Below are 11,386 nucleotides of genomic sequence, written 5' to 3' on the forward strand. Positions count from 1 at the left end.
TTCACTGGTGTTACGTGTTTCTTCACTGGTGTTGCATGTTTCTTCACAGGTTTCCCCACCACTTTTCCCTACAAAAATTATCAAAAATATAGAATGAAACATGAATCATTTACTGAAGCTGAAAAAGAACTCACTCAAATATCAGAAAAAATAAGAAAACCAAGGGAAATCTGTGAAAACTTTGTATGTTTTAAATCTGTGAAAATTACCAGGTCAGAGCATCGAATAACTAAGTGTCTTGGCCAACTTAGTATGTGTCCCAGTGCATCTTTGACCTTCACAATGAACTCCTCTTCAAGTGGAATGGGTATTAAAGATTCTCCTTGTAGAAGTTTCCATCATAACTTCAATGTTTTCATCTGTTACATAAACGAAAAAAATAATTAAGATCCAATCTTCTAAAAAATGAAAATACATAAATAGTAATAATGCAAATATTTTTCAAAATACCCGACGCACTATACTTCATTATGGTTCCTTTAGCGACTACATTTGCAGCAAATTCAACCGCAAGAAGACATGAATTATCCTACCAAAATATAGTATGCTAGTTTGTAGAAAAAGAAAATTCTTTAAATATATTTTTCATAATTGTCTTCAAGGACTTACAAGTGATTCATCCCGTGGTTCTTTTTCAACATCTTCAATGACGCCCCCTACTTGGCAACTTGCGGCTTTAGAAACATTAAGTACACCTCTTTTTAGTTTCTCCAAGTCATCTTCAAGTTTGTTGATTCGTTTATCCATTCTCTCGTTCTCAATCTCCAAGTAATACTTAACATTCTTGGGTAAATAAAAGTATTGTTGTGGCGTTATAAATTTACCCATCCCTCGTACACGCCCACGTTGTTCCTGAGTACCCAAGGCCTCTGTAAGCACATCATGTGTTCCACATGTAACCTCTCCAAAGCTTCTAGATTTATGCAACTCATCCTGTAAAAAAATTGGGACAAATGTTAGAAAAAAAATGGGACAAATGTTATTTTATATATATATATATATTTGGCATTCAATGAAACTTACAATTTTATCAACAATCATCTTGACATCTGATTCGTATCCTCCTGTCTTCAACTCTCTTGCTTTTTTCCACAACAGTGTCCTATCAATCTCCTCTTTCGTCTTGCCGGTTTCTTGCATCTATATTATCAAGAATAACAAAGTGAATTAACATAAATATATACAAATAAAATAATCAATACTTAGTGGGAATCATACGATGTCATTAATGAGTCCGACATATCCTTTTCTGCTCAAACGATGATTGTATTTATGATGTGCACGAGTATTTTTAGCTTTTGTACTTTTCTCCTGCATTAGAAACATTAAAATTGTAACTAAAAACTTTTAACTTTCCACTTTTTTGTAATTCTATGGGATATAAATGCATATAAGAAAAGTTTAACCAACCTCCCATTTTTTTGTAACTCTATGGGATACAAAAACTTTCCAGTCTTCTTTCTTTATAAACGGATAATCTTTCGGAGGTTTGAATAGATTTGCCTTGGGATCTTTACTTTGGTTCTTAATGAACTTGGCATATAGATAATGCTTGAAGTTTCTCCACTTCTTCCCGATCGATTGGAGAGTTTGCTTCCGGATCTTTGGGTCAACTGCAAACTTTTCCTGAAACATAAAAAAAGGGTTGGTTAAAAAACAGATCTAAACAGGGACAAAAACAGAAACAGGGACAAAAACAAAAACAAAAACAAAAACAAAAACAGGGACAAAAAAGGTAATAACAAGAAGAAACAGAGACTTACCAAAACATATTGCCATAACCCTTCCCTTACTTCTTCACTAACTTCCAGCCAATACGCATAGGTTATAGGAACCATTGTTCTTGCAACCAAACCCTCAAAAGTAGACAGTTTTGTGGCTTCCTTTTCAACCGGGACACCTTTTTTATTGTAAGTTATTACAAGTTTCACTTTATTAGCTTTTGCCTTATATATCGGACCTCTTTGTTTGGAGTCTTCATTGTGATCAGAAGCTGAATCCGATTCCATGTCACAAAAACACAACCTGTTTCAACAAGATTCAAATAAAATTAAGTACATTGTTATTTGTTGCAGTTGGAAAAAAAAATTAATCACATTCAAAATCTGAAATATAAACATACCAAAAACTTTATTATTCTGCAAAAAAATATTTAAACTAATATGCCCTCGCCATCCGGGCGCGTACACAAAAAATCATCATCAAGGTCTAATAAAGCCGAGTCTTGTGTTAAATCAAAAGTAGCATCAAATTCCAACATATCATCAGTTTCACCATTTGATCCATACTTGTACATCCAATGTGGTGTGAATCCAACAACATGCAAATTCTCATCTTGTTGATCTAGAACATAAAAAACCTGTTTGGCTTGACTAGCTAATACGAAGGGTTCAGACTTCTGACCAAGTCTATCAAAGTTAACTACCGTGAATCCTAAATCATCCTTTTTTACTCCACGACTATCAACCCAATGACACATGAATACAGGAATAGTAAACATGCGATAATCAAGATCCCATATCTCTTTTATACAACCGAAGTAAGTAACAGCACCATACACAGGATTGGAGTCTTTTGCACTAGCAATCTGCATAGTATGTGCAACTAAAGATACTCCACTGCATTGAGTTGTTCTAGACTCATCTCGAGATGTTGTATGAAAATGATACTCATTTATGGCAAAACCGCTATATTTACTAACAACAAAATTAGGCCCTTTGGCCAACCAACGAACATCATCACAAATATCTTCCCCGTTAGCCAAACGTTTTTCAAGCTATTAGAAAAATATCTAATTAATGTAATTAAAACAAAATAATTAAAAATATTGTAATTGTAACAATCTTATTTTAAAAATAAACCTCTTTCTTAAACCAACTAATAAATGTCCGACTATGTTGGCTCTGCAACCATGTACTTTTGCGAGCGTGACGAGGGTTCAGATCCTTTAATTCCAACATATGTTGCCTGAAGTGTATTACAAGTTAGAAGAATGTTTTATATGATAGATAATGGTATAAGAGTATACAGTTTCATGTAATTCTTACTCTATATACGGCTCCATAACAGCAATGTTTCGTAATACATAAAGATGAGCTTGATCAAGTAACTGAGCATCTACAACATCGATTGTAGCCTTTGATAAAGGCTTGCCGCTGCGGATTCTTTCATCAACACGTTCATGAGGATTGCCAATTGATTTCGTGTCTTTTAAGTAGTCTGAACAAAATTCTAAGGCCTCCTCCGCCACATAACACTCTGCAATGCAACCCTCGGGTCGATGATGATTTCTTACATACCCTTTAAGTGTTTTCATGTATCTCTCAAATGGATACATCCACCTAAAATGAACTGGGCCACACGACCTCACCTCTCTAACTAAATGCACCATCAAGTGAGTCATGATATCGAAAAATGAAGGAGGAAAGTACTTCTCTAACAAACATAATGTTAATACGATGTCACTTTGCAACTTGCCTAACTTACTAACATCAACAACTTTACTACACAACTCATTGAAAAAATGACACAGACTTAGGATTGTTCTCCACACCTTCACATCTAACACCCCTTTGATTGCAAAAGGGAGAAGTTGTTGCATGAGTACATGACAATCATTAGACTTCAAACCATTCATCTTTGAAACATCATCCGACACAAGATTCTTGAAATTAGAGCAATACCGATGCGTAACTTTTATGTTAGACAGGGTATCATAAAATAGATGTTTCTCTGCGGAATTCAATGTGTACTTGGCAGGCGGAAGCCAATGTCGATCCCCTTTTGGTTGAGGTCGTAATTCAGTCTTAATGCCCAACGCTTCAAGATCTTGTCGTGCTTTTAATCCATCCTTCGTCTTGTGAGGCAAATTCAACGCTGTCCTATAAACACTCTCGGTCAAATTTTTTTCTATGTGCATGAGATCTAACTGATGGAGAACAGGCAACTTCTTCCAATATTCAAGTTAAAAAAAATCGATTTTTTATGCCAAAATTTAGATCTCTCGTCGATACTTTCTTTTTTCTTCTTTGAATTTTCCTTCTTTGAATTTTCCTTCTTTGGTGTTTCCTTCTTTGACGCTCCCTTCTTTGACTTTATCCTCTTTAACTTTATCCTCTTTGGAACCTTCTTTGACTTTATCTTCTTACCCCATGTAGTCTCAAAACCCGCCAGATAGTCATAAATATCTTCACCTGATGATGGTTGTGGCATAAAAACGTGCTCATGTTGATTGTTGAAATGTTTTTTTCTTTTACGAAAAGGATGTTCAAGTGGTAGGAATCTTCTATGCCCAAGAAAGCATACTTTTTTGGACTTTGGCAACCATTGTAAACAAGTATTCTTTGAACATATTGGACAAGCATAATAACCTTTGGTAACACACCCTGAAAGATTACTATATGCGGGAAAGTCACTTATAGTCCAAAGTAATATTGCTCTTAGATTGAAGTATTCTTTCTTATAAGAATCAAAAGTCTCAATGCAAGTTTCCCACAAGAGTTTTAGATCTTCTATCAATGGTGCCAAGTAGACATCAATATTGTTACCAGGTTGGTTTGGCCCAGATATCAACAGAGTCAACATCATGAATTTTCTTGACATACACAAATAAGGGGGTAGATTATATGTTATTAGGATAACCGGCCAACAACTATTCTTGGAACTTAATGACTTGTGAGGATTGATACCATCAGCAGACAAGGCTAATGTAAGATTTCGTTTTTCTTGTCCGAATTCTTTCCACGTGTTATCAACAAGCTTCCAAGAAGGGGTATCACGAGGATGAGTAAGCTTCCCATTATTGACCCGACCTTGTGCATGCCAAGTTAAGTCACGTGTAATTTGTGGTATTGAAAACATTCTTCTAAATCTAGGGATGATAGGAAAATACCACAAAACTTTTGAAGGTACGTTTTTGGTATTCTTCTTCCAACGAGAAGTGCCACAAGTTGGACATTGAGAAGCATCTTTATGTTCTTTCCAGAATAGAACACAATCATTTTCACATGCATGAATCTTCTCATATTGTAGACCTACTCCTTTTAGCAACTTCTTGGACTCATATATCGAGCTAGGGATGGTATTGTTTGATGGAAAGATATCTTTTAGGACATACAACAAAGCATCAAAACTAGCATCAGAGCATCCAAACTGACCCTTCAAATTTTGGAATTTCAATAATCCACTAAGTGCATTATACTTTGACCCTACATAAAGTGGCTTATCACATTCTTCAAGAAGTGATTTCAATGAATCAGGTTCTTCGTCTATATATTTGAAGGCATCATGTAGCATATCCTTTGTATAAATAGCATCAGGAGGAATGGAATTGTTAGGGCATCTAGAATCACTCTTGGGTTGTTTTTCTCCATGGAAAGACCAAATCTTATAATTTTCATCGAAGCCATGGGCAAACAAATGATAGCGGACATTGTCAATTGAGTGGTGACACAAATTGATGCAATTTACACAAGGACATGGAATAACATCTAAGTTTGGATTATTTCTTTGTGCAAACTCTAGAAAAGCATTCAAGCCTTCATCATATGCAGTTGATAATCTACTAGAGGACATCCATAATTTATCCATTAAACATTTGTTTCCAACCTACATAATTATATACCATTTAAAGCAACAATGATTATGCATGTATATGGACAAAAACTGTGCAAAAACAAAACTGTACAGGGGCCAAAACTGTACAGGGACAAAAAAACTGTTCAGGGGCCAATCAGATGTCAAATACAGATGGTCAATACACAGAAATATAACATTCTGATGAGGGGAGGTGCATTATTTTTTAAATTTCTCGAGACTATACTTAAAAGAAAGAAAAAAAGAACTGATATTGTGAAGAGAATTGCTACCATGAGCAATGGAAAAAGCTTTTTGGGATGGAATCTCAGATTCTATAAAACAGGAAAAGTACACTTTATTTCTAGGTAATGTATACATATAGTCTATTTAGAACTACATTTATTGGTGATATTTTTTATGTTCATAATTTGCTAAATAGCTTTATTTTTTATTTTTTGCTATAGTTCTAGTTAGTAATAAAGATTTATATTGCCTCTTTACAGGAATGTATGATCATTAGGATGTTTTCTTCTTGTTTCTTTTTATTATGCTTCTATGATTTGTGAAATAGGGAAGACATTACTTGCAAAGACTGTAGCTCGTTTTGTTAACGTTCCATTTGTCATTGCTGATGCAACCACTTTGACACAGGTCAGTCAGTTGCTGATATATTTATTTATATTGCTTTTATGGAAATGGACTGAAAAGTGAAAACCCAATCTCAATGTGTAGATTTATGTTTCCATTATTATATATGGAGTTAAATGTATATTTATGCTTTTCCCCAAATTATGCAACAAAGTGGGTTTTATACAAAATATGCAACACCATTTCATTTTAGTGTTGCATATTTCGGTCCTTGAAGAAACTTGATATCAAGTTCATGTTGTTATGTTAATGAACGAAGTGAGAGATGAGCTTTGTGAGATGTCACCTCAAAGCCAAAAACAAGAGATTCATGAAGTTATTGATCTTGATATTCTTTATCAGGTAGGATTTTGAGATTTTTATTAACAGAAGCTTTCAGCCATAGCACATGAAAAAAAAAACTTAAAGAATCTCATCAGAAAGTTCTCTCAGAACTAGCTGAATTATGCCAGGCTAACATGGTCAATACACAGAAAAATTTAATGAGGGGAGGTGGAGCTGAAAGCTCTGGAGTGCAGCAGTTGGTTATAAAAATTCTGATGTTGATTTTTTTTTTGCCTTATGGGACAGGTTGCTCTTTCAAGAAAGTCTCCATATGTTCAAACTGCCCACATGCCTTTCTTGAAAAATAAAGATCATCTTACTAATGCAAGGAGAATTAGGGGTATTTTGGGCATTTCATATTATTAGTTTGTTATGTCAGATAGTATAAGAGGGTAGTGTTATTTTTTATTTTTCTTGCAAAATGATAGTTTTCTTCTGCTTGTGATTTGTTCTTTTTTAATGTAGAGAGCTGAGAATTGCATACACTATAGCACACATGGAGCGTGAAGGTGGTATGAGTCCAAGAATATCACCATTGTATTTGTTTGTATATCATCAATCTTACATTTGTAATTTGGTTGTTTGCTTACTTTTTCTCTTCTACTTAAAATTTCCTACTTTTCATTCAAACTTCTTTTTTAAATGTTACTACTACAAAAAAATAGAAACTGTCTTTCACAATACTAAAAACTCTAACTACAATAATTAATCAATTCTTATTTCAATATGCACAAAATTACCTACAATATGTCAAATATCCAAGCATCAAGTTTCATTTTAGAAGGCTTCTTTATACCAATCTATATCCTATTCCTAATTGCTATTTATTAAATAATATTTTGTTTTCACGAAATAGATGTCAAGTAAAAGTGGAGGTGAGGGATACCAGAAAAGTCAGCAGGCTCTGGGCGCTATACTCGCGAATGGTTTTCGCACCGAATAGATTTCTTATAGCATCATCCTTTGAGGCTGTAGCAAGTAACAGAACAATTGTTGCTTTATCACCCTTTGAGGCTGCAACAAGTAACAGAACAATTGTAACTCATTTTAACTACATGCATATTGCAATGCACAATTATGAAAAAAATTAACAAACATTAGCATTTAGCAAGTTATGTGTGAAGGAAGGTTCACATAATGCAAGCTTGGATATTATACTTTAAACTAATTCAAACATGCTATCATCACTTTACCACATAAGGTACTAACACATTTAAGAGAATGATACTTGAATATGCAGCTTATTGAATGATTAATAACACATCTAAGCACAAAATATAATAACTACATGAGGTGTTAGTGGGGAGTACATGTTTGCTTGCCTACCATAAACCTGTCACCGAAGTTTTATCTGAATACAATGTTGGGTTCAATGTGAAGAACATTGGTCTGAAGGATTTGAAGCATGGTACTGTGATAACTGATGCATATATATTCAAGAGAAACAGCCAAATGGAATCGTATTCAGTCTAATATAGGAGTAAAAAATCATGGTACTGTGATAACTGATGCATACATTGATGTTACTAGACATGTAGAGGGGTATGTTCAGGAAATAAGTTGTAAAAAATCATGGAGCGCTGATCAGATTAAAGTGAAAAAGACTCGAGATGCCAAAACAGGTGAGAGTGGACAATTACTGGTGAAGAACAAAATTAAAACAAAATTAATATATTCTTTTTTCATAAATTCAACAGATAGAACAAAATTAATACAACTTTTACAGATCATATGAGCTCTTAAACATGATAGAATTCAACAGTTCTCGAAAGAGAATGTCAGTAATCATAAGAAACACTGAAAATCAACTCTTATTACTCTGCAAGGGTGCTGACAGGTGGCTTACTTACTCTTTTAACACATAAACTACAACCATTCAAATTTAAATGTAAAATCTTTCCAGTTTCCACTCACATTACATATTTTTTTTCATAAATTCAGTGTCATGTTTGAAAGACTTTATAAAGAAAGTCAACCCTTTGAAGAGGAAACAAAGAATCATATCAACAAATACGCAGAGGCAGGTTTAAGGACTTTGGTGATTGCATATCGTGTTGTTGAAGAAGAAGAATATAAAAAATGGGAAGAAGAATTTATAAAAGCTAAAACTTCAGTGTCTGTTGAACGTGATGATTTGATAGATGCTGTTGCTGAAAAGATTGAAAGAAACTTGATTTTACTTGGTGCTACAGCTGTTGAAGATAAACTTCAAAAGGGGGTAAAAGCTTAAAAACTTAAAATGTCATTATTTTTTGGATAATCATGAAAATTACCAAAATGGGTCGGGTCTTATTTGACAAATTTGACATCCTTTTTGACTTTTTAACAAAATGGATTCCTCTTTCACAATGGCCCAATTATAAAATTCCAGTAATTTGCAAAAATTACTTTTAGTGACAAAAGGCTGCAAAATATGACATCATCATTTTGTGACGGTTAATCTAAAAAAAGACCTTATAATTTGTGGTTTTTTTATTATACACAATATTTTGCTAATGTTTGTAAGAAATAATTTTTTTCCTTTCTCACAGGGTTTGAGTGATCTCTCTCCAATATTTTGCTAATGTTTGTAATTCATCGTGAAAGATGAATCACAAGCTTTCTGGTGTTTTTTTTTATGGAAAGATTATGTCCAAATTTCAACCGTGATTAAGGGTATTTTGGTCATTTAATAAAAAAAGAGTAATGATATTGAAACCACCTGCCCTCATGAATGGTTGAAGTCCATCAAATTTGAAATTTGAAGGAATTTGACAGAGTTGAATTCTGTCTGAATTTTCAACCAAATGCACCATTTAATGGAATCTTGAATTCCAATTTCCTTGGAATCCACAATTCCAATTCTTGGCTGCGAAGAGATTACTAAAAATGGTATTTCAAGAAAATCCAACATAACTAAATTCCATCCCAATTGTCAACCAATTCCAACAGAACTGAATCCACAATTCCAATTCTTAGGAAAAAGATGTGTCTTCTCTTTAAGAAGAATCCTCAATATATACTTAATACACAAGCTAATTATCAGCCTAAGTTACAGATTTCTAGCCAATAAATCAGCTTACTAGAGTTATATACAATTATTGAGAATAAAAGCATGTGATAACAAAGATATTTTGTTGATGGATGAAGTGAAGGATTTGGGTGACACCATAGAAGAGAAACCCTATGTTATTACTTGGGATGGAGCCTTAAGGATTGAGAAGGTTATTGATGAAACTGGAAGTAGAGAAAAGAAGGTCAACAAACGGAAGGTGAAATCAGTTGAAAGAAATGAGCAACTTGAGGCTATGGATGTAGAGCTTGACATGAAGGAAACGGATAAATCTGGCCAAGTAAACAAGACTAACCTCATTGGATTGCTTAGAGATGATGTTGGACAGTTGAAAGAACTTGAGGGGAGGACTCTTGTTTTAAGCACCAAAGAAGAGCCAAAGTTTGAAGAACCTGAAGAGAAACATCTCACAGGGGAGTTTGATAAACTGAATTTTGAGGGATTTTTCGTCTCTTTTCTCGGGCCACTGACATTATAATTACACAGTTAGCCAATCCTTTCTTCACCTTGAGGACAAGGTGAAAGCTTGGGATAAAAAGCAGACCAAATGTTCGCAAGATGAAAGAAGGGGATAAAAACATTACATACAACTTGAGAAGCGTGAGATTTACCTTGTGTTCAACTTGTGAAGCTTCAGTAGGTGAGAAACCCTTGAATGTGTTCAATTTAGCATCAGATTCATGCCTACCAGGCGCTTCTTCCCTTTGTGTCGACTTTCTTCTTCTCTTTCTCTTCTGTTACTTGGTTCTCTGGCCAACCGGGAAGTTTACTTTTCCTAAATCGTTTCAACAGGAACACCTTAATCGGACCTAGGGCACGTAAATTTGAGCAGTCTCCAATGATATCAGTTGAGCCCAAGGTCGTCGGCGAGGCGAAATCAGCCGGAGGAGAAGTAACCTAACGTCGTCGTAGGAGACGTTGTCTGCAAGGGGAGGCAAGTCAAGGTCTCAGAGTCGATCGATTGTAGAGAGTGATGTGACTGATGAACACGAGTGTTAGAATATTTTAGTAGTAACCACGATTATTGTAACAAGAGACGCGCGCCTTTAATTAAAATTATCAGGCGACATTTATTGAGATGACGCTCATTTTACATAAAGTACCCTCCGTGTTTTTAAGTTATTCACATTAGACACTAATTTAAGGGCACCCAATAATGCGCGCCCTAAATCCTTAATATTTTTGAAGAGATGACGTTTTTTTAATGTCACTCTATTTTGCGTAACATTAATCAACGAGCGTCGTGTTTTGCGCGTCGTAAAAGGGTCTTTTTCTTGTAGTGCATGCATCATAGTAATCAAAGTAATAAAAAACCATTTCATTAGAAAGAAAGTGTTTACAAAGTATGTGGTTCACATAACATAGACTACAAAGTAAATAACAAAACAAGACATGAAGCTATACTGCTCCATCTTCTGAATCCCAGTGCGCGTACCTGTCTACTGGTCTCCTGAGAATACAAGTTATTTTGAAAGTGTGGATCAGCATTTAAGCTGGTGAGTTCATAAGATTTTAGTGATGTAAGTAAGTTGAAAGTTCTTTTAGAAAAGTTCGCCTATTCCTCCAGAAAATCCTATATTTCCTGCTTTGATGAAAGATAAGTAAAAATGACTCTACAATCCTTTCTATGAGTACTAAATGGATACAAGTTATATAAAACCCAGAGTAAACAAACAATCGGTTGTGTGTATCTGCCCTAAGCCCACAACCAAACAAGGAACAGGGAATGAGGCGGAAGGCACACAGCCCATTGGTTGTTAGATCATCGTTGTATATAACCCTGGC

At 34.6% G+C, this 11,386-nt stretch overlaps 1 protein-coding gene and 1 pseudogene across 2 annotated transcripts; one reads left to right on the forward strand and one right to left on the reverse strand.

Annotated features, from left to right (window-relative positions):
• Positions 1-3,924: 3,924 nt before the first annotated feature.
• LOC145127436 (uncharacterized) lies at positions 3,925-5,589 on the reverse strand. Its single transcript, XM_079062633.1, has one exon. The coding sequence runs from the start codon at positions 5,587-5,589 to the stop codon at positions 3,925-3,927; it is 1,665 nt and encodes a 554-aa protein (XP_078918759.1).
• Positions 5,590-8,274: 2,685 nt separating this feature from the next.
• LOC145127437 (putative phospholipid-transporting ATPase 8 pseudogene) lies at positions 8,275-8,779 on the forward strand (annotated as a pseudogene). Its single transcript, XR_013716439.1, has 2 exons — positions 8,275-8,386; positions 8,491-8,779. The product of XR_013716439.1 is annotated as a putative phospholipid-transporting ATPase 8 pseudogene (transcript).
• The last annotated feature ends 2,607 nt before the right edge of the window (positions 8,780-11,386 follow it).

This window comes from Lactuca virosa, chromosome 7, assembly GCF_052849685.1.
Source record: "Lactuca virosa cultivar CGN04683 chromosome 7, Lactuca_virosa_CGN04683_v6, whole genome shotgun sequence".
NCBI lineage: Eukaryota > Viridiplantae > Streptophyta > Magnoliopsida > Asterales > Asteraceae > Lactuca > Lactuca virosa.